At 54.4% G+C, this 14,038-nt stretch overlaps 2 protein-coding genes across 2 annotated transcripts; one reads left to right on the top strand and one right to left on the bottom strand.

Moving 5' to 3' along the window:
• Window positions 1-5,501: 5,501 nt before the first annotated feature.
• Window positions 5,502-7,909, top strand: TM4SF19 (transmembrane 4 L six family member 19). Its single transcript, XM_054283082.1, has 4 exons — window positions 5,502-5,678; window positions 5,840-5,908; window positions 6,891-7,075; window positions 7,723-7,909. The coding sequence occupies exons 1-4, from the start codon at window positions 5,502-5,504 to the stop codon at window positions 7,907-7,909; spliced, it is 618 nt and encodes a 205-aa protein (XP_054139057.1).
• Window positions 7,910-10,186: 2,277 nt separating this feature from the next.
• Window positions 10,187-13,406, bottom strand: NEU4 (neuraminidase 4). The gene is made up of 3 exons (XM_054282884.1): window positions 13,191-13,406; window positions 11,975-12,230; window positions 10,187-11,202 (listed from the first exon to the last, which is right to left on the bottom strand). The coding sequence occupies exons 1-3, from the start codon at window positions 13,389-13,391 to the stop codon at window positions 10,187-10,189; spliced, it is 1,473 nt and encodes a 490-aa protein (XP_054138859.1). The 5' UTR covers window positions 13,392-13,406.
• Window positions 13,407-14,038: the final 632 nt, after the last annotated feature.

Raw genomic sequence — 14,038 nt, 5'->3', positions numbered from 1 at the left:
ACATGGTGGTTTTTTGGTAAACCACATAAAAATGAAATATGAACATAGGGACCTGTGTAGGAATGTCCATGTGAGTGGGAAGATCTGTATAATTTCAGGGCCTCATCACTTCATTTTTATTCCTTTTTAGTTTGTACTAGATGTCACTATTTTCTTCTGGTTTAATCCCTGTTTAGTGAAGTTGATAAAACAGGTGTTCCAAGAGGAGAAGGGGTGGCAGAGATGTGCTTTAGGTGGCTGAAGGACAAAGTCTCTGTCCTTAAGGACTGGCTGTGCCTCGTCTGGCTGTTCCCACAGGCTCAAATCCAGCCTCTGCTCTCCCTCACCCTTTCTATTTATTTATTTTCACAAGTGATTTTCTGTAAGTGGAACAGCTCCTGTTTCAAAGACAGCACAAACTGATGCTGAGCCCTGTGCTGGCTGCGTTGTTGGAAGCACCCACAGGCCTGTGTAGGTTTGGAGCTGGTCAGGTTAATGGATTCCCTTTCTGTGCTTTTTTTCCTGTCTCCTCTTGTCCTTGGGATGCTTGGTGTCTGTGCAGTCCCAACAAACAGAGCCATATTTATCTATTTACACCCAGAGACTGCTGCACCTGCCAGCAGCGCCTCCACCTGCCTCTGGTTATCCCCTGTGTTCCATGGGCACCCTGGGAGGGAGGGCAGAAATTGGGGATTTGGTCACTGACAGATCACTGGGAGTGTCTGCAGTGCAGAGAAAAGTCACTTTGTAACTCTTGAGAAATGGTGCCCACATTGCAGGTGTGGAACTGAAACTGTGTGGAGCAGGGGATGAGGTGCTATTTTACATCTGGGTAAAACTCAGCTCAGAGACACCAGACTCTAGGACAGATGGTTTTTTAAAAATGAGGCTGTTTCCTGGAACTGGGGAACATGCAGTTTCTAAGGGACAGCTTTTCACAATGGTCAGTTTATTCAATGATGGCAACTTCACATGGGAGGAGGGAGAGGATTAATTTGGAAGTTTTCAGCTCACTGTGCTGGGAGGGACCAAACTCAAGGAAACCTCTGATCTATATACACAACTGCTGCATTTTTTATAAATATATGTAAATGTCCTATTGTAATATTTGATCCTGGAAATAAAACAGTTTTCAGTAGCTTTTTTCAGCTCTTGGTTTTTTGGGGTTGGGGTTTATTTGTTGGTTTAGTTCTAATGGAAGCCTGTCCCTGTCTTATTTGTGGAGTTCCTGAGTTTTTCCTTAAGGATACTGGGCTAGAAGGATAATGAGCTCTTGATGACAGCAGTATCAAGAAAGCTTCAGGCTGTTGTAGAGGATAGAAAATCTTGAAGTGAGACAAACTTACAGGACCTTGACAGGAAAAATACCTGTATGTAAAATAATAAAAAGAGGCAGGGCTAGGATTTTCCATCTTTCCCAATGGAAGAGCAGAGGAAATGAAGTTTTCTATTCTGAACTTCTGGTACAGGTAGAGCCAAGGCAGAGCCTCTGATTTGTGCGGGTGAGTTTGGGCTCCTTGGACATTTCTGTTGTGGCCTGGCATGAAATGCTGGGGAGCAGGGGCCCTTCTGGACCAGGACTTGGCAGGGACAGTGGAGAAACAGAAATTAAGAAATCAGTTTTGGGTCATCCTCATGTTCCTGACTGTAGGTGCCGTGGCCATGGTCTTGTAGCTGGAAAACCCTGAACTCTTCACACAGCCTAGGAGAATATTTCCAGTTCCAATTGAGTCAGGAATCTTTTTACATCAGTCTGCAGATCAAGGAACTGCAGGGATACCTCAAACTCAAAACACCTCTTGGGTTTCATTTACCTATTTTTCCTTTCTATAAACTTCCAACTTTTCATGGGGTTGGTTTATCTGAACTGTAAATTTGGGTGACATTTGTGAGCCCTAAAAGGAATATTGTCCAGCATTGTGTTGGTGTTTCCTCAGTCAGTTTTAGCCACAAACACCCTGCAGGGCTTTGTCTAAGGCTGAGTAGTGGCACAAACAGGTTTGCAGGTGCTAAGGAGGGGAGTGGGGCAGCCAGAGGGGTGCTGAACATCTTCCATCCAGGAGCAAGGTGGAGGCAGCTTTGGCACAGGAGGTTTCCTTCTCACCAGGTCAGACTCACCTCAGTCTCTTTGGTTCTCCTTGAAGCCAAACCACTCTTGACACCCAGCCTGCTGTGCAGATTCCCCAGCCCCAGAGGAGCCTGGGGAGGCAAAGGGCAGGAAGCAGGGAGGTGGAAGCTCCTCTTCAGCTCTGAGGAACCAGCAGGAGCCCCTGGCCAAGCTGGAATTGTTAGGTGGGACCAGGCTGCACCAGGACTGGGTGACTTGGCAGCAAGCTCATCGCTGTGCTGACACTTTCCCAGTTGCACTCTGGTGTGAGAAAGGCAAGCACCCAGCTCCTCACATGCAGGGCTAAAATTACCCTTCCGTGAGGATTATTCTTATAAGGAAAAGATCAGCAGTGCAGGGAGGAGTGTCAGCTGGATGCTTCACACTTCCTGGCGTGGGGTTTTCTGTGGGTGATGGAGCAGATCATGTGTGTGCTGAGAGCCTCACTCTGCTGTGACGTAGGAAAGGCACAGGATGAGGTTGCAAAACGTTTTCTTCCAGCAGAGTGAAAAATGGGTTCCCCTCTTTCGAAGTGAGAAAAAGAGAGGAAGGAAAACTTGGATTCTGCTTATCCTGCATGCCTGTATAAATGTCTGACTTCATTTTAGAGACTGATTTGTCTTATTTAAGGATCAAATAGCCTAAAATCAACTCAGGTGCTTGAGCCCAGTGCAAAGGAGTGCCAAGGTCAGGGATTCTCCTCTCCCCCATCCCTGCATGGGCCACTCAATTCAGTGTGGGGCTCCATGATCCTGCTGGGTCCCTTCCCCCTCAGACTATTCTGAGGTTCTGTGACTAAAATGGGAATTCCTCTCCTGGTGCCAACTCTGATTTTCCTTTCACAGGGACTGTCTGATAACCTGCTCCTCAGTTTATTTTTGCAATAGGAATGGAATTGCCTGCTGTAACTCAGCCTCACCCGTTCATCTTTTCCCATGGGGCTCTTGGAGGGTTCCCAAAACTCTTTGAGAAGGTTCTGCCTGCACAGCCCATGAGCCATTCCTCTCTTTGCTTGTGCCACCTGCAACTCCTCTGCCAACAAAACTGCAACTCCTCCTCCTGCCAACAAAACTGCCCCATTTTTGCCATTTTTTGGTGCTGTTGTTTCCCTGACTTCTTTTGTCAGACACAGAGATCATTGATGTTCTCCTGATCCTGTTCCTCACCACCTCTGTGGGAATTGGAGTTTCCCTGTTGCACGTTAACTGCCAGCCATGGCAGATAGGAAATGCTGATATCTGGTGATTTATAATAATGAAGATACCCAGAAATAACCTTCCTCTCTCAATCTCATCACCAAGGCATGAGACACACATGGTGGGGATGCACTCAGCACCTGAGGAAAAGCTGAGACACCTGTGAGGAGCAAAGGGTGGGAGGTAGGAGCCAGTTAACGCAAGGGATTGTTTATTCTGAAACTTTTATTGAAGTGTTAGAGAGGAAAGCATTATCCCAACAGGAGCAACAACGTTCAATACTCAGGCAGTGGTTGAGGCAATTAGTGCAGATGTGGTAGAAGCCTTAAAATCTGAGGGTGTGCCTGTTTTGGTGAGCCCTGCAGGGTAAATTCTGAAATGGGGAAGAGCGAGGCAGAGGCTGGCTCATGCAGCCACTCATCCTTCCCTGGGATGGGGACATGGCCAGAGGGTCATGCCCTGGTGGGCGGCCCTTGGGGGCTGAGGTGTCATAAATAGTCACATAAATAGGGTGATCCTCAGGGCTCAGCAGGGCTGGGCACTGCTGCTCTGAGAGAAGAGACATCACTCCAGGTAAGCTGGGAAAGGGGGGAGAAGCTCCCTGGGCTCTGCTGGAATCTCTCTGTGCTTTTGGTGATGGGGCTGGGCTGGCAGAAGGACACAGGACCAACCTGCTGTCCCGATGGACACAGGAGCACCTGCACTTGGTGTTTGTCTGTGCTGGCTGAGGAGCTGCATGCTCAGGGGGTGTTTGGAAGGGACAGCATTCCCTGGGAGATTCCCAGGGGAAAGAGGCTCCTGCCGTGCCCAGGGAGAGGGCAGCAGTGCTGGAGGGGAAGGACAGTGTTTGGAGAGGTGGCCGAGAGATGAGCAGAAAGGTGAGAGCCCAGGCTGTGAGCTCAGAGGGGCTGGAGCTGCTCCAGAAGGTGGAGGGGAGGTGGGACTCAGCACAGGGCAGGAAACAACCACACACAACCCCTGGACTGCAGGCAGGGATTGAAGGGGGGAAAGAGGCCCTGAATTCCCTGTAACCAAGGCAGGGAGGATGGAAATCAAGCGAGGTAGGATTTTAGGACATGTGGAGCTGATGGTTCCCCTCAGGTGTCTCAGAGCCCTGTCCCTCATGCTCAGCCCTCCCCAGTGCCCTGCTGGGGCTGGTCCTGAGCAGATCCCCTGGACTGGTGTCCCCCAGCCCCTGGGGCAGTGCCAGAGCTGCATGTGCTGCCCTGGGCTCCTCCCTGGCCCTGGGGCCTGCAGGAGGGGCTGGGAGCTCTTCCACAGAGCCAACCACGGCGCCACAGCTGCTGCTGCTTTGCAAAGCCTTGGCAAGAAACACCCTGAGCTGGGAACCTGTGCAAAGTGGGCTGCAATCGAGCAGGAAAGGGGAAAATGCATGAGCCCAACTTCAAGCCAAGAGAACTCAGGGTAGAGAACAGCTGGGAGCCAGGAAAGCAGCAAGCCATGCTGTTTTCAGCAGTGCCAGAGTGACCAAAGGACATCCTGTACAGAAAGGGCCTTGTAGGTGCAGAAGAGAGGCAATTTTGGACAAGGTAGCACCTGGAGATGGGCAGGTGCTTTCTAGATAAACTCATAACTTAATAAGATGCCAGTGGAACTGGAGGATAGGTAGTAATGTTTTCTTAATTCAATTTAATTGGTTTCATACTCAGACCTCTGGCAGGGACAGGGATGGAATTGCTGTTGGATTAAATTGGAGACCGATGTGCTTTCACAAGTCCTGTACAAGGATTTTGTCTCTTTCCTGGCTCCCTCCTGCTCATTGTAAAGCCTGAGAGCCAAGCTGAGCTGTGCTGGGTGCTTGGCTCCCTGCAGTAACATTTCCACACAATCTCAGACTGGTTTTAGTTGGAAGGGACCTTAAAGAAAAAAAAAAAACAAAAAAAAACCAAAAAAAAACATCTCCCCCTGCTAGGAGCTGGGACACATTTGGGAAGAGCCACACAGGTCTTGGGGTTTGGTGTAGGAACACTAGCAGCCGTTTGGCAAAGAAGTATTGGAATTTCCGTTGGGAATTGCCCTCCCTCAGGTAGGGGCAGTGCCAGCAGGGTGGGCTGACACCCAAAGCACAACCAAGCAGCTCCCACCCACCCACAGCTGCGGGATGGGCTCGGGGTGGGGAACCCTCGGGGCGCTGCAGGGCCGAACGCAGCCCCTTCCTCTCCTCCTCCTCTTCCTCCCCGTGCCCTCACAGGACGGCCATGTGCGTGGGGAAGTGCAGCCGGATCGTGGGGCCGTGCCTGCTGGTGCTGGGCACGCTGTCCGTGCTGGCCAGCATCCTGCTGCTGTTCCCGGGCGGAGCATCCCGCTACCTGCTGCAGGGACACCTGGGCCGCCACGCCCGCGCTCTGCCGGGGCTCTGGGGCGGAGGCATCGCCGTGAGTACCGCGGGCACGGCGCCCTTCCCACGGGACAGGGGATGGAGAGGGGCAGGGGCACGGAGCGGGGCCGGGGCACGGAGCGGGGCAGGCGGCTCCCCTTGGTCCCCCAGCTCCGGTTCTGTCCCCTTGGTCCCCCAGCTCCGGTTCTGTCCCCGCAGGTGCTGCTGGCAGCGATCCAGGTGACGGCGCTGGGCTGGCAGCGCCCCGGCTGCTCCGGCCGCCACAGCGTAAGCCAAGGGAGCCGGGACGGCGGGGATGGGGCGGGAGGCAGCTCCTCCGCTGTGGGACAGGGCAGGGACCCTCCTGTGCCATGGGACAGGGCAGGGATCCTCCTGTGCCATGGAACCACTGTGGGACAGGGTAGGGACCCTCTTCTATCATGGGACAGGGCAGGGATCCTCCGGTGCCATGGCCCTGCTGTGGGACAAGCAGGGAATCCTCATCTGGCTCCACCTGGGACAGGACAGGGATCGTCCTGTGCCACGGCCCCACGGTGGGACAGGGCAGGGACCCTCCCCTTCCGTGGCCCCACCTGGGACAGGACAGGAATCGTCCTGTGCCATGGAACCGCGGTGGGACAGAGCAGGGATCCCCCTCTGCCATGGGACAGAGCAGGGATCCTCCTCTCCCCCTACCCCACCCAGACAGGGCAAGGATCCTCCCCTTCCGTGGCCCCACCTGGGCCAGAGATCCTCCTCTGCCATGGCCCCAGGGTGGTACAAGGCGGGGATCCTCCTGTGCCATAGAACGGCGGTGGGACAGGGTAGGGATCCTCCTGCGCCATGATCCAGCCGTGGAACAAGCAGGGATCCTCCTCTGGCCCCACCTGGGACAGGGCAGGAATCTTCCTGACTGTCCCCGGGCCCCGGTGGGTTGTGTCGGATCCCCTTCTCCTGTGCTGGGCACAGACCCTTTCTCAGGTGCCAGGTGGGATGTGGAGCGCCCCTGTCCCACATGGCCCTGAGACAGGGAGCTGCTCTCCAGTGGCCCTATGGCAGGGTGCCATGGCAGGGTGTCCCCTGTGGCAGGGTGCCACAGCAGGGTGTCCCCTCCCCAGGGCACAGGGCTCCAGGGCGGGCTGGGACGGGCTCTGCAGGTCGCTGCCGCCCAAGCGGTGCCTCCATCCCCAGGCACAGCTGGGCAGGGCCGTTCCCCGTCCCAGAGAAGCTGAGCTGGTTTGTCCCCCCCTGACCGTGTGTGTCCCCGCAGGCTCTGCTGTCCGTGCTGCTCTCCAAGCTGGCGCTGCTGGGCTCCGCCGCCTGCTTCGTGCTCTGCGGCGTGGGGCTGAGCACGGGCCCGCTCTGCCTGCACAACAGCACCGCGCTGGGGCCCGGGCACGCCGCCCTCTGGGGATACCCATTCCTGGACCCCATCGACCTGGGGGCTGATGCCAGGTGAGGGCTGAACCGCTGCTGCTGCCTCGTTAATTCATTGCTAATTAAGTGGGTTAATGCAGGGGGTGGGTGATGCAAGACCCTGGTAGCTCAAGGAATCCTCACCTTCCATGGGTTTCTGCGTGCTGCTTTCCATCTTCAACCCTCCCAACGCCCAGCTGAGGTAATTGCAACGTCAGGTAACAGAATAGAACTCAAATAAGAAGTTGCAGCACTGTTTGTTTATTATGAAGTGGAATCACCCCTTTGTATTCACTCTTTGAACCCCACTGCTCCCATTTCTTTACTTCAGACTCTTACCAACATTTCATCATATCTGAACCCGTTATTTATGTTCTATTCCAATGATTTTGTGCTGCAACACCTTGACGTGAGCTTCCATGAGTTTGCTTCCAGTGGTCAGGTGAATTCGCAGAGAGATGGCAGAATTAGTCATTGTATAGGTTTCTTTCCCTCCTGTCAAAATAATCCTCTTTAAGATTCACATACATGAGTACACATGGTGCTTCTAACCACTCTTTTTCTTACCTGCTCCTTGCTTTTTTTGCTTCTAAGCTTTTATTCTGCTCATCCTCTGCATGAAGAGTGGGGTGTCTGGGGGATGTTTTGCGGATCCTAGAGAACCTTGTCCCCTTGCTGTCACCCAGGGCTGAGAATTACCTGTACAACCGGAGCGCCTGGAGCACCTGCCTGGAGCCCGAGGGCATCGTGGCCTGGCACGTGGCGCTCTTCTCGCTCCTGCTGCTGGTCAGCGCCGCCGAGATGCTGCTGGCGCTGCTCCAGATCCTCAACGGGCTCCTGGGCTGCCTCTGTGGCTCCTGTGATGGCAAGTAGGGCCCTGCCAGGAGGAGGTGCCACCCCGGGTGTCCCTGGCTGCTGGCACAGAGGGCGCAGCAGGAGCGGTGACACCAGCCCGGTGTGAGAAGGACAGAGCCCCAGGGGATGGATGGACACCCCAGGGCTGGAGCAGCTCGTGGGGATGAGGAGCCAAGGGCTGCTCCTGTGCACATCCCTGGCCTGGGCCGTGTCCCCTCCCAACATTTGGGGTTGGGACTGGCCTGGTAAGGGATGGAGGGGAGGACCTGGCTGCCAGCAGCTGCCTCGGCCACTCCTTGTGATTCTGAAAGGAGAAGAACCGAAAGGATACCTCAAGATACTGAAAGGAGGCAGAGGACATTTCCTGACATAATTTGGAGCATTAGAGAGCAGGCACTCCTTATCCCAGAGCTGGACACACGCAGGATATCTCCTCTGACCAAATGTGTGCTGTGGGGCTTCACTGCAGGGTTTGTTCCACCATGGTCAGACAGGTTCATTACAAGGGGCTTCCCAGAGAACACTTTGCCTAGAACCAGTTTCCATGCCTCCATCCCTTCCTGGAAGGGATTTTTGATCCTAGAGGTTTGTCTGCAGGGGTGTCTGCTGGTTCTACTCAGTGCCCCAATGCTGTGACCTTGCCTTGAACCTCTCTCAGGGCACTGCTGTTTCTTGTTACATAACTTTGCCACAAAAGTCACCGTGTTCCTCATTACCTGTTTCTCCAGTGGTTCCAGATGTGTTTAGCATCCTGTGTGTGTGACTTTTACACCCTTTTGTCTCACTTCCAGTTAGTCTTTAAGTTCTATTTTGCAACATCAAGGGAACTGAAAATTTCTATTCTACACGTTGTCTGTCACTTGTCAGCCTCCACCCCCCCTGGTGGAAAATGAGGCATGGTGGTGTCACAGGCTGAAGAGCTGGATGTTCTTGTTAATCAGTTTTGTTAATCAGTTCATGTTTAGGGCAGCTGAGCTGGTGTTTGTCCCCTGCACAGGGCAGGGGAAGGAGCCTGAGGAGCTGAGCTGGGCACTCGGATGGAGCTGTGCTGGGGGAGGCAGAGCAGGAGTTGAGGTGTAACCCCCAAATTTCACCACGCACAAGTGTCAGGAGCAGCTGCTGCTCGTTCCCCAGGGCAGGACCCCACTCCTGTGCTCAACCCCTCCCCAAATCTTACAGGACCCAGCGTGGGCCTGATGGGCTGGGAGGGGGTTTGTCCCCAGACTGACAAGGGTCAGAGGAGAGCCCTGATGGCCCTGGCACATTAAAAACCCAAATCCCAGAGCAGACAAAACAGCAACTGGGCCATTGGGGTGGCTGAACCCCAGCTGGCACACGGGAACCACACAGCCACTCACCCCCATGCCGTGGGAGGGGGAGAGAATTGGAGGGGTAAATGTGAGACATCTCCTGGGTTGCCATAAAAACACTTTAATAATTGAAATAATAATAATAAATTGTAATGAAAAGGAAAATAACAAAGAAAAATCACTAAAACCCCAGACAGACAGAAATGCAATACAAGATTTTCTTTATCATCAGCCCAAATATAAAACCCAACCCCATCCCAGCTACAATGAAGGAACAGAACTTTACCCCAACCCAAACCCCTGGCTGCCTCCCCCTGCACTGCTGCTGCTGCCCCCCAATATTTGTTTCCAGAGGTGGCTCCTGCTTGGAGAGGAGCCTGAGGCTGGGCTGGGTGTCACAAACATATTTTATGAAAAATCCCTTTGCCAGGATTTTTTCTCCTGAGAAGCTGAGAGGCCTCAGAAAAAAAATGTAAACAATGGTTACCTGCTGCTGTGGAATGCAACAGGTGCATCTGCGATTGGTCTCATGTGGTTGTTTCTAATTAATGGCCAATCACAGTCAGCTGGCTCGGACTCTCTGGTCAGTCACAAGATTTTATTATCATTCCATTCCTTTCTATCCCTTTCAAGCCTTCTGATGAAATCCTTTCTCCTATTCTTTTAGTATAGTTTTAATATATCATTTTCTTTTAATACAATATATATATAATAAAATAATAAATCAAGCCTTCTGAAACATGGAGTCAAGATTCTCATCTCTTCCCTCATCCTGAGACCCCTGTGAACACCACCAGAGCTGGGGCAAAAGCCTCCCCACCCAAAACAGAATTTAAAAAACAGCAATAAAAGTGAGACAAACCCCATTGAGGGGACAGTGACACTCCTCCGTGTGCTGTGGCCGTGCTGGACGGCGGCAGGACCCAGCCGAGGGTTGATGCTCCAGGATCCAGGGTGGTGATGGGGGAGCTGCCCTGGGCGGGTTCTAGGAGATGAAGCAGCTCCTCCTCCTCCTCCTCTTCCCCCGCGGGGGAGCAGCGGCTGTCAGGGGGATGTTCTGGAGCACGTCGTGCAGCGTGAACATGCTGAAGGAGATCTGCTCGTAGGGACTCCTCACGCCGTTCTCGTAGAGGCAGGCGAAGGCGGTGGCGGTGCCGCCGGCCAGGGGCGCGTCCCGCTGCGGCAGCTGCAGGCACGCCAGGTCCGAGTAGGCGCTCGGGCCCTCGTAGATGACCCAGGGCTCCGTCCAGCTCTCGGCGTCCCTGGGGAAGGTGCTCAGGTGGACGCCCATGTTCACCCGCGACATGGGGCTGGTGGGGTGCGAGTACAGGATCCACGTCGGCGCTTGGAAGAAGGGAGCGGGGCTGGGGCTGGCTGCAGAGTGCCCCCGCACCGAGGTGACACTGTGGGCATCACCGTGCTGCCCTAGGGTGGCACAGTCCTCGTGGGGCTCACGGTGGCTGCCAGCGGGCAGCTCAGCACATCCTGCCTGTTGTGTGGGTGAGTGCCCAAACCCCCGGAGCGCCCCGGGGAGCAGCCGGCACCCCGAGCCCCGGGAGGGCACCCCGGTGTCCCGGGAGGCAGCGGGGACATACACGAGCGGTGCGGGGAAGCCGACGACGCTGCCGTGACAGCCGTGGGGCGGCTCCACCAGCCGCTGCACCAGCTGCCCCCCGTGGAACACGGCGCCGTCATCCGTGCTCAGCGCCTGCACCCTGAAGCCCAGCGGGCTGCGGGCGTTGCAGTAGAGCACGTTGGACCCGTCCTCCTCATCCACCGACACCAGCTGGCACTCGCCCGACTGCAGGTTGGGGATGAACTCGCCGAAGCGCCAGGCGCGGCCGTGGTCGTCGCTGTAGAAGGCGAAGGAGTGCGGGGTGGTCTTGCAGAGCTGCCCGAAGCACTGCTTGCAGTCGATGTGGTAGCTGTAGGCGGGCACCAGCAGCCGGCCCGAGCGCAGCTGGATGCCGTGCCCGGGGCCCAGCGCGAACGTCGCCCAGTCTGGGGAGAGGAGGCGGCATGGGGTGAAGGTGGGGTGGGGTAAAGAGCGACCACCACGGTGCCCTGCCATGCCCAGCGTGGGAGGGTCCCCGGGGCTTCCTCTCAGTCAAGCCAAGCCAAGTGGTGGCAACAGAGCCCAGTGCTGCCTAGCTGTCCCCACACATGCCTCTCCGTCTTCTCCCCACTCCCACTAACTGATATGGACACTCCCTCCATCCCTTCTCCAGCCCCCTCTGCTTGAGTTCCTCCTCCACCTTTTTGGAAGCTTGTGAGATTCCCATGTCAAAGTCACCCCCAGCAATGTCACGGATGGCTCCAGGAGAGCAAAAGCCAGGGCCAGCCCCGTGCTGGCTGCAGTCCCCTTGTCACAGACATCTTTTATGGAAAATCCTTTCCTTAGGATTTTTCCTCCTGAGAAGCTGGGAGGCCTCAGGAACAAAATATAAACAATGGTTATCTGCTGCTGTGGAATGCAACAGGTGCATCTGGGATTGGTCTCATGTGGTTGTTTCTGATTAATGGCCAACCACAGTCAGCTGGCTCAGACTCTCTGTCCGAGCCACAAGCTTTTGTTATTCATTCCTTCTTTTTCTATTTTTAGCCAGCCTTCTGATGAAATCCTTTCTTCTATTCTTTTAGTATAGTTTTAATATAGTGTATACCATAAAATAATAAATCAAGCCTTCTGAAACTTGAAGTCAGGTCCTCATCTCTTCCCTCATCCTCAGACCCCTGTGAACACGGTCACATCCCCTCTCCCCCAGCTGGGTACCTTTGATGGTGGCCCCGATGACCTGCTGTGTCAGGTCTGTGGCCGTGCTCCAGCTCAGGCCCTGGTCGGCGCTGGTGACACAGCACAGGCGGGTGACATTCTGGCCGGTGACAATCTGGTAGGCTTCGGGCGTCCTGCCCAGCACAGTGATGAAGAAGAGGAAGAGGGTGCCCGTGAACTCGTCGTAGAGCGGGCAGGGGTTCATGGAGCGGTGGTGCTGCAGCGTGGCCGTCTCCAGCACACGCATGTCTTCCCACTGCCCACGGAGCAGGAGGAGGAGGAGAGGACACACAGGGGTAAGGACCATCCCAGATTTTGCCCACAGCTGTGGCTGCCCCATCCCTGAAGTGTTCCCAGCTGGGCTGGATTGTTGGAACCCAGGAAATTCCTTGGATTGCCCTGGAGGACTCGAGACCCTGACAGGGGGCTCAGAGACCTTGGCACAGAGCCCAAGACACCTATGCCTTTGATTTTGACCCATGGAGCAAATTACCACCTTTATATGAAGAATTACAAGGCAAGAGAGCTTAAGTCGAATAATAGTTAGTTTGTCATAATAGTTAGTTTGTCACAGGGTAAAAAACAGATTTTTGAGGTTTTTAGAATGAGGGCTTGGAGTCCCAAGATGGAGGAATTTGGGCATACCCTGTCCTTCTTCCTTCTTCTTCCTAGCCTCCATGTTCCAGGTGATGTTGACACTTTTAGATTGGTTTAAGGTAGAAACTCACTGTCTAACATAGGTGATAGGTATTGGGAAGTTATGGTAAATATTGTACATGTAGTTTTTAGTATAAAAAGATAATACCACCGCTGAGGCGGGCAGAGTGCCTCAACCCGACCTGCCAGACATACCTCAGTGGGTCAGAGAAAGAATGCTATAGATAAGAAATAACAAACAACCTTGAGAACGAGAACAAAAGAATCCTGACTCCTTATGATTGCCAGGCTGGGAAAAAGAGACTTGTACATATCTCAGAGTCACTCTGACCAGCAGAGATTCTGAGACTGGACAGGGCTTGGAGCAACCTGGGATAGTGAAGGCGTCCCTGCCCATGGCAGGGCATGGAGTGAGATGGCTTTTGAGATCCCTTCCAACTAAAACCAACCCGTGGCCCTGTGATTCCACCCAGCCATGCTCCCCTCCCCGTGCGGCTGTGGCACACCATGCGATGGGGACATCCCCAGTGTGTCCCCAGGCTGGCACACCGTGTCCCACCTCCACGTAGGTGCCGTAGATGGAGCCGCGGCGCAGCACCAGCAGGTTGGCGTGGGCATCGTCGGCGCTGAGGCGCTCCTCGGCGAAGGCCAGCAGCTTGGCGCCGCAGGGCAGGTAGAGCAGGGCGGGCACACGGTAGGTGACACCGCTGGACTCCCTCTCGAACAGCACGGTCCGCGCCGGGAAGTGCCGGGAGCCCATGGCAGCGGCTGCAGCACAAGGATACGCTGGGATGATGGATGAAGGCGGGGGGAGCGGCTGCTGATTTTTAAAAATTTTCTAAGCTTTCTAATATTAACATTCTTGTAGCGGGCTTTCTGACACACTTTCTGTAAATAACTCGTTGTTTTGCATTCCTTTATGGAGGAGGAGAAAGCTGACGGACTGTTGGTTTGTCCAGTGTCATTGGAAAGGCGGCACTGTCACCCTCCAATCCACTGTCACTTTTAGAAAAACTATAAGTGTTGGAGTCGGAAAATAAACTTCCCTTTTTTCTTCACCTTGAGAACAGCAGTGTGTGCTTGTGTTCTTTCGTGTCCCATAGCGACAGCGGGGCATGGCCAGGGGTGTGGGGCTGTCCTAGGAAGGGTTTGGGGTTTATTTGGTGGGCTGGGGTCGGGGCAGCCCCCCGGGAGCAGGGATGGGGTGGAGATGGGCTGAGTGTGTGCTGGCGAGTCACCACAGCTCAGAGATGGGTCAGGGTGCCAGCGAGGAGGCTGAGCTGGGAACCCCAAAATAAATGAAATAAAATGAATTTGATCTTTAGGATGCCTGTCTGGGAAATCAAGGCCGGTGAGCAGAGAGCAGGGCAAGCCCTGCAGCTCCATGCACTGGGAGGGCAGAGCCCA

The sequence above is a fragment of the Melozone crissalis genome, unplaced genomic scaffold, assembly GCF_028551555.1.
Source record: "Melozone crissalis strain CALT ecotype California unplaced genomic scaffold, PUWL_Pcris_2 ptg000034l_1, whole genome shotgun sequence".
Classification (NCBI taxonomy): domain Eukaryota; kingdom Metazoa; phylum Chordata; class Aves; order Passeriformes; family Passerellidae; genus Melozone; species Melozone crissalis.
This window is presented reverse-complemented; position numbering and strand designations above follow the sequence as displayed.